Source organism: Apostichopus japonicus, chromosome 19, assembly GCF_037975245.1.
Source record: "Apostichopus japonicus isolate 1M-3 chromosome 19, ASM3797524v1, whole genome shotgun sequence".
Taxonomy (NCBI): domain Eukaryota; kingdom Metazoa; phylum Echinodermata; class Holothuroidea; order Aspidochirotida; family Stichopodidae; genus Apostichopus; species Apostichopus japonicus.
This window is the reverse complement of record NC_092579.1, coordinates 4,848,111-4,861,592: the sequence shown is the minus strand read 5'-3', so window position 1 is coordinate 4,861,592 and position 13,482 is coordinate 4,848,111. Positions and strand designations below refer to the sequence as shown.

Genomic DNA, 13,482 nt, shown 5'->3' with positions numbered 1-13,482 from the left:
TCGTTTTAGATTTACCGTCACTGATACCAGGGTGATGGAGCTGAATAGCTACTGTGCCTGACAGGTACTTCTCCTTCTCGTCACAGGCCTAAGTTGGATGCATGAAGATGTCATAGTAGTATTTCCGCTACGAAAAACAGCTGGGCGTTAGGTATATAGTGACATGGCTATGGAAAACGGCGAACTTACCGTATTTAACATTAATATTTAGTAAAGATACCACTGCATCAAACTTTGCATGAACACCACCACTGGAAACGCTACTTCGTCATCTTCAAGTTGATATACAAGTAGGCGACCCCTAGGATCGGGTTCAAATGAAAATTGAAATTCCACCTACTGTAGGCCTATAGGGTGATGATGATGTATATAGGCCCTATAACGAATTGTCAACAGACGACTCCTACAGCTAAAATTGTCTTCCATTACTCGAAGAAAATCCATTTAGAACTTAAAGTTCAGTAGCCTTGCATGTTTTTATTTATTAAAAAAAAAACAGGTTGTGTGGAGGATGGGGACAGGGTAGGTATTTAATTGTAATGTTCAGATACTTGTACTACAATAAATATGATGAATGGATTCCTGATGAAGGACAGCACCAGACTAGTTTGTGCTAAAGTGATATGGGAACAATTTGTGCCAAATAGCCATTTTGCGGTGTGCGCCTACTAATTGGTATAGGTGATAAGTGTTCTCATTGATATGGTGAATTCGTATGATGACATAATGTTACTTGTTTGTTAGAAGGCAAGTCCCATTGATGGCTCTAACTCAACTCTTTGACAAAAAATAATAATGAGCTCATAAATAAATAGCTCATAATGAACTAAATTTTACGGCAATACTGTCATAATTCTGGAAGCTACTGTACATAGTTCATTAGAGTTTTTCATGTACGCTATCATAAGCCTATGCTATTATAACTTATTAAGGAATTCAATAAGTCGCAGCCTAAGATATGATTCATTAAAATGTTGTGGATATTTGTCAAATAAGGATACATGTACAGCTGCTCTATGAAATGCAGAATTTGCTGCTGGTTTGAGCCAAATGTTTGTCGCTGTCTTTATACAGTAGCTTAGTTTAATTTCCTCTTCCAGAATTATCTTTTACCCTCGGACCAGTATTGAAAAACAGCTATTTTCAGTCGGGCTGCAAGTCATTTTAAAATTACTCTCAATGAGCTCCTAAGTCTTGTTCCATTCTAGAGTTTCATCAATAAACCGGTAGGCTGAAGAAGATCGTCTAAAAGATGAATGATCCCAACGAGACGTCATCTCTTTTGGCTGGTCGGGTAAGTCTGTCAGTTTTACGCTCAAAAGTGGAAAGAATGCCAACAGACAAAACTTTAGCCATATTAATGGATGTACAAATGGTGATACAATGTAAAATTAATAAATTTTGCTTCCCATGAAATAATGAAATTGATATATATGGTCCTGTGTGCAAAACTGCTATGTATGCACACATCTGTTTAAGTTGTTTAGCAATTTAAACAGTTTAAGCATCTCATTTCTGTGCTATACGATATCAGGTAATTAAGTATTCCCTGGGTTATAATTGAACATTCTGACACAGTTGTTGAAATAGCACATTTACAACAACACTTGCATGCAAAGTTATAGTATGCAATGAATGGAACATGTGGTTGGGTAAATAGTAGAATTTATAGTAAATTAAAAGAATAATTTACAAGAACAAACAAGTTAATAATAATTACATGAACAGCGATAACAAAAAACATAACAACAAAAAACAAGATTGATAAACCATTTGTTACTATCTGAAAAGTTCAAACTTGACAGTACAATTATTTTTGATGAGACCCAATCAAAATGCTAAATCATTAAAGGGTGTGAAGACTCGCGCATAAAGAAACGTCTCATTATTACGGTAATCTGACCTGATTTCGAATGAGGTGTAACAGAAGTGTTAGACACCACCATCGATCCCAGAAAATACACACACAGCTTGCTACCGTCGGTAATTAGACACTAGTGTACAGTCAGTACATACAGCTGCGGTCCATACCCACAGCACACTGTACAAACGATACAGCGATGGACATCTCAGGTCCAGCTAAAGATAATCATATATCATGTTCATTACTGTCAGCATTTGTAGCGACAAGCAGAAAACTTCACTTGCAAGCAACAGAAAGTTAACTTTTTCAGAGCATGGCACACGGTTTGGGGTGAGTCTTCAATGCCTTTAATGCTGTTTGAAGGTGTAAATGAAAAGGAAGGGAAGCAAAAGCCTGGAACTTTCTGTACTGTTTCAAGGATGTTGATCGGTTTCCATCATAAGTCCTTCTTGTATTGATCTAAATAGGTTTAAAAGGATGATATTTATCAAATAATTAATAACCCAATTGTGCATTTACTGTATTAACTACCGTGCAGTAAAATTAAATTAAACATGCTCGTGTACACTCTTCATTTTTTCATTTTTATGTTTCTGCTTTTTTTCCCTTTGACAGCCACCATCAAGCGCCAACTCTGCATCGAGTGATACCATCATACGTCAAAGACATGCCAGTGCAGGGAGAAATGTGAGTACATTCAAAACTTTAAAAAACAAAAGAAAATGTAGATTTTGAGATCAAATATTGATTTGTTTTGAAAGGAAGGTTCTTCAAAGTTATAATTAGGCTGCAGATTTGTTTAGTGGAAAAAGAAAATATGCATACAAAAGAAACTAATGATATACCAAATGATTGAGATATCAAAAGTAACTTTTCCTTTTTGAAAAATCTCTCCCATTTTTTTTTCTTCTTCTTTTTAATGATATTCTGTTATGTAAGATTGAAACCTATAATAAGCTAACTTTGGTTGTTTCCAGCAGCCATGCATTTTTCTCCTTCTTCTTGATTTCTCTCTTTTCTGTTCTTTCTAGAGAGCAAGAGGGGAAGAGTTTGAGGCTATGGATGTACTCTCGGACAGATACCAGGTACGGTCAATTATTTTTCAAAGCTGCAGTTTGAGTTGACGTCTCCACCGTCTGGTGATATCACACAGACCGCTTTAAGGCAAAATAATTTATTTGGAAATATGTTCTGTTGGTTTAGTCCACCAAAAATCGCACAGGGATGGGTGACATTGTAGAGCATAATTTTTTTTTTTAAGGTTTTGTCAGTGAAAATAAAGCATTAGAGTAATTGGCCAGACACAACATTTTCTGTACTTCATAAGAAATTTTTTCTTTGGTCTCATCGTGTTTGTTCATATGCAAATGGTACAAAGTTCATTGAATAAACAACATTTGAGCAAAGTGAAAGGAAAGCACACATCCTAAGGTGAATCCATTGAAATTTCAAATCACAACCAAAAAGACAATGGTAACATTAGGATTTTCTTCTTATCTTATACAGAAAGAATGCATTATAAGAAATCTGACTCTTGATGTAAGCATTTTACCCTCACAAGCTTTTGGACGTCCTGAAGAATTTTGAATGGATAAACGATCATGCATCATTGGAATCTTTCATATTTTGCTTTTGAATTAACAATAACATATTTTCCATGAAAAGATAAAGAAAAAAAGGGGCAATTAACCATCGTATTATATCCTCAGGAAATAACTTCTTTAAAGGAAATAAAAAACTGGTGGTTTATCAGACCCTTTGCTCAACATATAAAAGGATTTCTAAAAGAAATTTGAACAGATAAATGACCTCATCGATCATTGGAATCTTGTTATTTTGTTTTGAATTGACAATATAATATTTTGAAAGGAAAAATAAGGAAGTTATAACAGGTTAATAACCATTTTGTTAGACCCTCAGAAAATATCTTCTGTAAACCCACCCCCCCCCCCGGCAGTATAAGATCCTTTGCTTAACATGGAATAATAAAGAGACCATGTGACATTGCCAAAATATATGCTCAAGAGTTTACTAGAGGCTCATTCATAAAATTGGCTGGAAAACCTACGTTTACACAAAGATCATTAAATGGACTGTTCAGAATGAATGCAGTAATCATTTCAAAACATAGCACTGGTTTGTTGGTAAATACGATGTGCAGCAGGCCTTGACAAATACGGTCGCCAACTCGCCAATGGTGACTAGAATTTGCGACTGGCGACCCAATCAACAAAGGCCTAATGCCTAATGTTACACATCACAGTAGAATTATCAAGTGCACTGTTACAAGTAGGTCCTGAGGAACAGCTCTGTTCACCAGCTCGAAAATAATTTGATACTAATTGACTAAATGATGCACGATAGGTGTAACCAAACTGGAAAACTACAAACTTAAATAAATGCGTAAAGACAACTCAAACAGGGGTAAGGTATGAATATCATGCTTTAAACACTTTTGACGAAGCACAATTTAAATAGATCGTTTTTGCTGTAAACAACTAACAGTAACAGTAACACTAACACAAACCGCAATATCCTAAGTTAGGCCATACTACCTAGGCTTATATAAAACAAACACTTTGCGAGAAAAAATGCCAAGTAAATTTAACGTTTTGGACAGTAGAATTTTAGACTCGGTCGACAGTTGGCAAGTAGTTTTCAAAAAATTTGTCGAGGCCTGATGTGCAGTTACAAATATGCCTGTCAAGGGCAGATGGTGTAGGATTGGCTGTCTGGGGTTTCTCATACTTGATCTGAAGCAAAGAGAACACTTTTTCTTAAATTTTGAAAAGGATTTGAGAATTTAGACTATGAGCTAATGATCAACATTTGGCAATAAGACTTGAAGAGAGATTCATATGTCAGGGCAACAAATTTTTGTTGTGAAGATTGAAGTATTCCAGTTACTAACAATTTTAGATGCATCACAGAAAATAGGTCGCAAAATGTATGCTGCACACGAAAGACCTCTTGAATCGGGATATGTTTCTTTTCCTGTGCTTTCTCATATTTTTGGTACATGTGTATTAACTGTATAATTTCCACATATTTCTGTACATTTTTGTTTCAGAGTTCAGACTATGACGTCATTGAGAATCAACTCCATACTGAAGACGAACAACTACTTGCCAAACAGGTAAATTATAGAAAAACATTCCTAACAAATCCTGACCCCAAAAAATAGCCAAAAAGTGGTGTTTTCTTGTAATACTGTACTGTGTCATTTATGACTGAAGTACAGTATCAGGTTGAATCTTTTGAGAAGTAGATCAAGTCCTTTTTGACATGAAATATGAATGTTTTTTTTTTATTATAGTCAACAGATAAATGCAGGAAATAAAATTTTAACAAAATGCTATGCAAAACATGGGCAAATTTTAACATACAAGTGCAATTATGTATATCAGTTATATGTACATAGGAATCATATTATATTATATTGTGACACTGTTTAGAGCCGTCAAAACTGCTAGACAACAATTTGTACATTAAATTGACCATTAGAAGAGAACAGATATTTATCTCCTAGTTTGTACAGCAAGCTGTTCTCATTGCTGAATATCTCTAACAGAACAGACTGTATGATGTATGTTACTCAATGAAATTGTTTCATATATAGCTATTGTATTGTAGGAATATGTTGCAAGACAATATCACAGGTTTTTTGTATTCTGAAAGTGAAAGTCCATAAAATATGGATCGCATAAATAAATATTGCAAAACTCGCTCTTGTTTTTTTAACTGTTTTGGTAAAGTACAGTCATAAGTCACGAGTAAACAGGTCGTATATATAATACCAAGTATAAATGGATTTATTATGTGGGAAGTGCAAATTTATGATGAATTGCTCTTCCATTATAAATTAGGTTCCCCGAAACTTTGATATTTGTAATGGCATGTTTGGATGGGCTGGCAGACGTTATTACTTTCAGTATGTTTTCAGTATTATGTATGTATGCTATGGATGTATGAATGCATGTAAGTACTGCGTGTATGTAGGCATGTAGGTGTATGTTGTGTGAATTGTGTGTGTATGCGTGTAACTGTGTGTGTATTCGTGTATGTATATGTATGTATGTTTGTCTGAAAATTCACCAACTGTTTGAAGATTGATGTTATCTGTTCTTCAGGTTACTGTTTCCGTGACCACGTTCTCCATTTTGTTCTGTTCCCATTGACATGCCTTATATTGCAAGTACTGCTACATACTGTAGGATGAGTTGTCTGTCATTGAAAGCACTTTCACTGTTTACCCTATGGAATTAACTGTCGTCAGTATTGTATATTATGCTAAAAAAATTGCTGATGGTTCTTAAAATGACTTTCCCGGCGATACTGAATCTCCAAACACTTTCCAGACGTTGGGGGAAGGGTGTTAATTAGACCATTCAATGTCTCAGTGAGGAAACATACTTTGTGGATGGTGGCAGTAGCATTCATGTGGTAGTGGAGCATGACTGGACCATTATTTGACTCTCTACGTAGCATTTATGTCGTGGTCAATACTGGAGAACTTTGAGCTACTGCTGAAATGACTTTTGGCATTGTTTACAACCTTTTAAGTGCATTTTGAGAGGTGACATCAATGGCTTATTTCTTGGATGATGTTTCATCGGTGCACACAGAGCAAATAATTTGATAAATATTCAAGTACAATGTTAGGTTTAATGTCTAATATTGAATATTCGTAGGTGGTGTCATTTGAAGGCTGAAAGCAAATAGTCGTAAACCACAAGAGTTTCGTCGTTAGATTTGATGTTCCTAGAAGATATAATGGTATAAATAGGAAATGCAAATAGCTCTTCAAAGCCAAAATTTGGTCTCATTTTCTGTTTAATATTTACTATACATGGATGGTTTAACTTAGGGAAGTGGAAAGCACATAGTCGTAAAGATGTGTGAAGTGCCCTACAGTAGTATATGATATACTGTATATGTATATCATACAGTATTACTCTTTCCCTCAAAGGCAATTAAAATAAGAATTAAAGTAATTTAAAATAAAAATAAAAAAGAAAGAAAACTGGTATACAGCGATCACTATAATGTGATTCTACTAGCTCAGCTGTAAGCTTTCAGCTGAGGTATAGAGATTATGCGATTCTGTCAAAATTCTGTCACTTCTTGCCACTGTGTTTGATTGGCTGCCATTTGGTCATTTTGCATTCAATTTAACTGCAGTTTCTAGAGTGGTTTGTGTGTTCAGTTAATAGTTACTTTATGCAATGATCATTAAATTTTTTTTTCAATATAGTATTTATGACCAGTATGCACTTTGGTGTGAGTAGCAAAATGTTTTCCACCTAAATTTTCCTGTAATTTTGGGAAATAATTCCACCCGTGGGAGACTTGATCAAGTCAAATATTTAGTTGTTATTCAGGGTTGCTATGTTGTCCCATGGACGTCAACTGGCTTAAATGTGAAAATGTTGTGTAGCTAAGGAAATGTAACATTGACAAGTCTCCTACTTTCATGAGGTGTCATTTTAAGTATAAATCTATTAATTTATTTGATCTCAAAATTTATCAAAGGTCAACTGTATCTGCAGAACTCATATAAACAAAACTTTTTGAAGATCTATTATCTTACAAGGATACCATTGGCTCATACTATGTTATGATGACGTCATCCATCAAACCTCAATACAGTTTTTCATTCTGGTTTAAATATATTACAAAGGCAGCTGTGCATTTTACATATATTCAAGAACACACCTTAGCAGTAATTAAAGCCTTTGACTTTTCTCAAATTTATTTCAAACTTTTATCAGTGTTTATTTCCTTAAAAATACACAAACAATAAACGTTTATCTTGATGTTTTTTTTTCAACACAAATTTTTACAACTTTGTAACAAACTATGTCTGCTAAGAAGGAGCATATTAAAGGCCAAGGAAAAAAAGGAGGTGGGAGGATAGGAAATGACATCGTTATCTCGCCTTTGTCTTAATATTTTTTGCACAAACAAATTGATAAACTGCTTAGAAATATTGACAATCAAAACAGATTTCTCAAATAGAAGCTTAGCTGAGCTTCTGCATTGTTGCTGGTCTTGTTAGTTACATAACAAAAGTGTTTGAGCAAAAAATTATGTCATAAATGAAATAAAAAAATATTGATAAATGATCTTTAAAGGGTAAAGGCGTAAAGGTAAGACAGGGTTGTACTTTCTTCAATTAGGATCATATTTTGAACTTTATCAACTTGATCAGATGGAAACCGTTGCTTCAAAATAGAAAATTTCTTTTATTTCCTGGTTGTATTTGTTGTATATACATACATTGTATTATATTCTCTACTGGCGGAATTGTTTGATACTTAGTTCAACGATCGAGTATTAACGATCACTACAGTTGTCTATAGCTCTCCAGCGGGTAGCTTCAACAGGTTTTGTTTTCGTTTGGTTTCTATACTGAAGATGAAATGCTATACATGTAGTTTGCACAATTGCACAGCTAGGCAAGTTTGTTTTATGTCTGGCAAAATGGATGTAGTAAGGCAAGTTTGTTCAACTATACACATTTTGTTCAACTATACACTATGCACAAACTTTGTACACATTTCTGAACACACAGAGAACACATGTAAATATTGGCCAAGTAATTTTAAAATACAAACAACTATGTAGATTTCTGCACAAATATGTCCACATATCTGCACAGATAGACACATATCTGCACAATATACAGATGTCTGCACAAATATATTCATGTCCGCAGAACTACTATATGTACAACACATACAGGTCTGGGACAGCTGTATACACATGTCTATACAAGTAAACAAAATGTCTGCATAACTATGGACTTGTCTGCACATTACACAGGAACCTCTCACCCCCCCCCCCCCCCCCCCCGCAAACCCACCACTGTAAGTAATGATAAACAATAGAAAAAGTCACCTGGGTTACCACTTTGTAGGAAGATAAGACTAGTCAGCTATTGTCCATGTATCTACACAAGTGTAACCATTGCTACACAACTATGTACACGCATCTGCATATATACACAACTAATGAACATGTCTGTCTGCTGCTGTACAGGTGTGATGTACATAATATGGCATCAGTTTAAATCATGGCTATGTTGCCAGTTTGTGTCATTCATCGAATTGTTCTAAAGGTAATACACAAGACATTCCTGATCATTACTTTTAATATTGAACATTAAAAAGTAACCTATGTTGCAACTGTGTAGGTAAAGATAATTGATCAGCTGGGCTGGTCAAACTTTAGCTTTAAGTTCAATGCCTCCCTCATAGAAATCTCACCTCCCTGAAACACCTTACTATCTACATGTAATCCTTCTCAACGTCAGGGAATATTTATAAACAACAAAATAGTTTCTGGAAATTCCAGATTAATAGTTTAGAAACTACTGTTACAATAAGTGCAAATGTAGCATACTCTCTTTTATGAAGCATGCTGAGTTTTGGAGCTGTCAAATTATCTAGACATTTCCTGCTCTCATGTATTATTGTCCGACATCAATTTTGGTTTCGATGATAATCGTAACCTATGCATTCATGATGGCGTATGTGTATATGCGTGTGTGTGTGTGTGCATTTGTGACGCCCAGCTTGTAATGTAAACACTATATCTCAAGAAACGAAGGTAAGACAAATTTCATATTTAGTGTGTAAAAGTACCACATTGAGTACAAGAAGCCTATAGTTTTTGGTGGAGGTCAAAGGTCATTTGGGGTCATCAGAGGTCAAATTGTGAAACCCTTGTTAACATGTACCACTATACATTACGTCAGATTCATGAAGAAAACTGCTCATGTTACATCATCGAAACCACAACGCATTTTTGCATTCTGGTTTTAATGTTTTCGTTTTCCTTCAATTGTAGAAAATTCCAAAGTTTATCTGGCAGTTGGAGATGAAAAGATGGTTTGTGATGCTTCTCATTGGCATGACCACGGCGGCTATCGCGGCTGGTGTAGATATTTGCATCGATGTCCTGGCAGGATCAAAGTATTCATTGGTGGCTTCCTGTATCCTTAAAGAACAAATAAACAGTGGCGGCAAAGTGCAGGCTCCACGCAGGGGACAATTATGTCACTATAGCCCCTTTTTGAAGTCTTCATGTTTTGCTTTTAAGATAATCTTTTGAAAGTGAGAATACATTATTCTTTATCTCATATTTTCCCCTATTATTATATTTTTCACCCTATGAACAGACCCAAGACTAGAGCTCCCCCCCCCTCCCGGATACTTGGTCATTGTTTATAATTTACCCATTCAACATTGAACTTAAAAAAAGATTGGAAAACATCTTGTTCTTGCAGCACTGACAAGTCAAGCCTAAGGAATGAATAGAGTAGGGAGCTATCAGAATGTTTTTTGGGAGGGGAGGGGGAGGGGAGGGGATGAGCTTCCTTCACCCTCTACCTCATTTTTTATATGCCTGAGGAAATTACTACCAAACCTATGCAGTTACCATTAAGTTCTGAGAGCATATTGTGGATATATTTTTGTTTATCTTTTTTTCTGTCTTTTTTCTCAGAGCATATATTTCACACCATCATCATATATAGTGCATACTATTATTCTCAATCCATGTTTTAATCTGTCAGGGTATACTTCAAGAGGTCGCTTTCTAATGCAAGATGATTTCCTTAATCGGCTCTGTTTTCACTAGATTTTGCACATAAAGTTGATGACATATCCATCCTGATCCCCTTTTTCTTATGGATGGGGATCGATGTCGTTTTTGTCTTTCTGGCCGCCATGCTTGTAGTCTACGGTGAGGTAATGATAGCCAAGATCGGCTCTCAATTCTTTCCATTATTGAGTTGTCGAATCTTTCTTTCTTTCAGTTTTATCACTTTCATTCCATCATGATGGAAAATTGATTTTCACAATTTGAGCCAAACTCGTAGAACCAACTGAAAGTACGTAAACCTAAATATCTGTCCCATCTAGTGGTATTTCAAGAGTATGTAAAATTCATGCAATATAGTACAGAGACATTTTGTGGATTCAATATTAACAGGCAAGCTCCCATTGTTTTCTAGTTTTCATTACATTGATAACAGTTTAACCCGATGAACCTCGTTCTCTTAGAGTGTTTTTTACATTTGATCCGGATCTGATCTCCTGCTGAGGATCAGATCCTCTGCTCAAGATCAATTGTTGAAGTGTAAATGCAGATCGGATCCGGATCTGATACTCCGAGTTTGATCTTGGCAAGGGGAGGATCAGTTTCCGAGAACGATATCAAGCTTTGTAGTGTAAATGCTCTAGGATCAACGGTGACCCGAGATACGGATGTTGGAGTCGAGATGTAGAATTCTTAGGCAAGGCCTAGCTTTCCTCTGTAGTTAAGTGCAGTACATGTAATGTGCTGATTCGATTGTATACATTACAAACACAGCAGTCCTTATTATGATTACACAACCTACACATGTGTTTTGTTCAGCATCAGAAATGTTTTATACATTTAGTGAGCATGCTCGTGAGCTGCTCTTTCCCAATCCGTCTGGAAACCACTTTGGCTTAAGCGCTCGCCATGCACAGGGAGGATCAGAGTAGGGATCAAGGCATGTGATGGTTCACTGGTAATCTGATCTCCTGATGATATCAGGAGGTCAGATTTGGGTATGGTGTAGAAGCATCCTTAAAAGGTTTCCTATTAGTCTGCAGGAAGGGTTTGTTTTTTAAATGAATGCAAAAGCACAAATAGTTGTCACTCTAGTTTCAGTTTCCTTATGTGTAATTTCAGCCATGAAGGAAGTGAAGAGGCTCATTTGTCAAACAGGTTGCAAAATTTGATTCCATGCAGGCTTCCTGGAGTCTGTTGTTGCGCAATAACTTTCAAGCAGTGTAATGAAGTGCACGAGATTGAGTGTGCAAATATATATATGATTTAATATGTATTTTTAGTTTTTTTTATTATGTAAAGTCAGGTTGAACGGAAGTTTCTATGAAGAATTTTTTTTCCAGGTGTATTAAAGTGATGAGCTATGGAATAGAAAAAATGCATTTGTAAAATATGACCAAAACATCTACACAATTGCAGAGATGTTGTAGCAAGTATGAAAAAGACCAAAGTTAACTGCTGCACATTTACAAAAATTGGGTGGGGGTTTTTGTACACAAAATCTTAACATTTACAGTAATTCGGGACATGGGAAAAAAATTGTGAACCTCATTATTGCCACATATGCAAATACTTAAAAGTGTGATTTTATGCACACAAATTCATTTTAAAAGGCTTTCCTCTGAGTCCTTATTTCCGTACTTTTACGACTTGTAAATTTTTGAGAAAACTTGCCCTTTAACATTTCAGGCTCATGACTTAAAGTGGCTGAACTACTTAGACTAACACACAGACAAAAATTAGGTCAGTTCCTCTGATGCAACAAAAAACTCAACAGTAAAAGCATAAGAAGTTTACGACCTCAAGTGCCTGGTTTACAATACACTACAAATTTGTCAATGACAAATGGTATTGGAATGTCATCTAAGGGTGCTCTGTTGTTTTTTTTATGAAGTTATAAGAGTATGTTGTGGTTATTGTTGAGTTATTAGAATTTATAAAAAAAAATAATAAAAAAAAGTTTAAAAAAAAAATTTAAAAAAATATTAACATGTCATCATCAATTTATTCCTTAAAGGAGCATTCCAGAGATTTTGGCATATTTTTTATTTTTTTTATTTTGAATACCATAGTAACTATGGAAACATTTACTAATACTCAATTTTTTCTTTAATTTCTTTTTTTAAACTATGACATATCAAGACTATAATTCTGCCTGCAGTCACCATTCAAGCTATAGTTCGTTCTCGTTGCACTTTTTGAATCTTTCAGTTACATCGTTAGTCGATACTAACCCTGTCACGATCTCTCCATTTCCTTTTCAGCCTGTAGCTGCCGGCAGTGGCATTCCACAGATCAAATGTTATTTAAACGGTGTCCTAGTCCCTCACGTGGTGCGCTTCAAGACCCTATTGTGCAAGGTCATTGGCATCATATTTGCAGTGTCCGGTGGCTTAGCAGTCGGCAAGGTAACGAATGTCTTGTTGAAACTTGGGAAATTATAAAACTTGAAATGTTTCTATGACTAAATTATCACTTGATGGCTTGATCAACCTTCCCTGGTCCTACCTAAGTAGAATAAATCAGGAATATTTGGAAACAAAAGTTACCGGTGTGCAAACTATCACAATATTTGCAAGACTGAGGTGAAACTATTCTCACTTCCTAAACTTAAAAGTTACTCTCAATTTTTATGATGTACATGTGAACATGTGTCATTTGAGCTGTTTTTGTATGTGTGGGGGAGGTTGGGGATGGTAGGGGGTGTGAAGGTGAGGGAAGCACCAGAGGAGGAAAGAAGGGGCTTGAGCTGAAACTAACATTTTGGGAATTTTTGGAATTTTTTGCTTTGAGTATTGTTTTGTTGTGATATGAGATTCATGTTGCTCAATACAAACCTGATATAAACAGTACTTGCATGGCGGTTTTGGTCTCCATAGGGTTTTCCCGGTCCACAAGATATGTCATTAATTGGGCTGTATCATGCCAGATGACATTGCTCGACACATTAAACTGTGTACAAAACGGTCTCTTGAGAAATACTGTCACGTGAGGATTGGCTGAAAGTACAGTAT

General features: G+C 35.5%; 1 protein-coding gene across 3 annotated transcripts in view; it reads left to right on the top strand.

Annotated features, from left to right (window-relative positions):
- LOC139959738 (H(+)/Cl(-) exchange transporter 7-like) overlaps positions 1 to 13,482 on the top strand; it is a 29,664-nt gene that overhangs the window by 2,771 nt on the left and 13,411 nt on the right. For all 3 annotated transcript variants that reach the window (XM_071957561.1, XM_071957562.1, XM_071957560.1), the window contains exons 2-8: positions 1,209 to 1,294; positions 2,480 to 2,551; positions 2,896 to 2,949; positions 4,935 to 5,000; positions 9,716 to 9,860; positions 10,508 to 10,617; positions 12,733 to 12,876. In XM_071957561.1, the coding sequence (XP_071813662.1) occupies positions 1,253 to 1,294; positions 2,480 to 2,551; positions 2,896 to 2,949; positions 4,935 to 5,000; positions 9,716 to 9,860; positions 10,508 to 10,617; positions 12,733 to 12,876 (633 nt within the window). In that variant the 5' untranslated portion in view covers positions 1,209 to 1,252. The remainder of the gene's footprint in view (positions 1 to 1,208; positions 1,295 to 2,479; positions 2,552 to 2,895; positions 2,950 to 4,934; positions 5,001 to 9,715; positions 9,861 to 10,507; positions 10,618 to 12,732; positions 12,877 to 13,482) is intronic.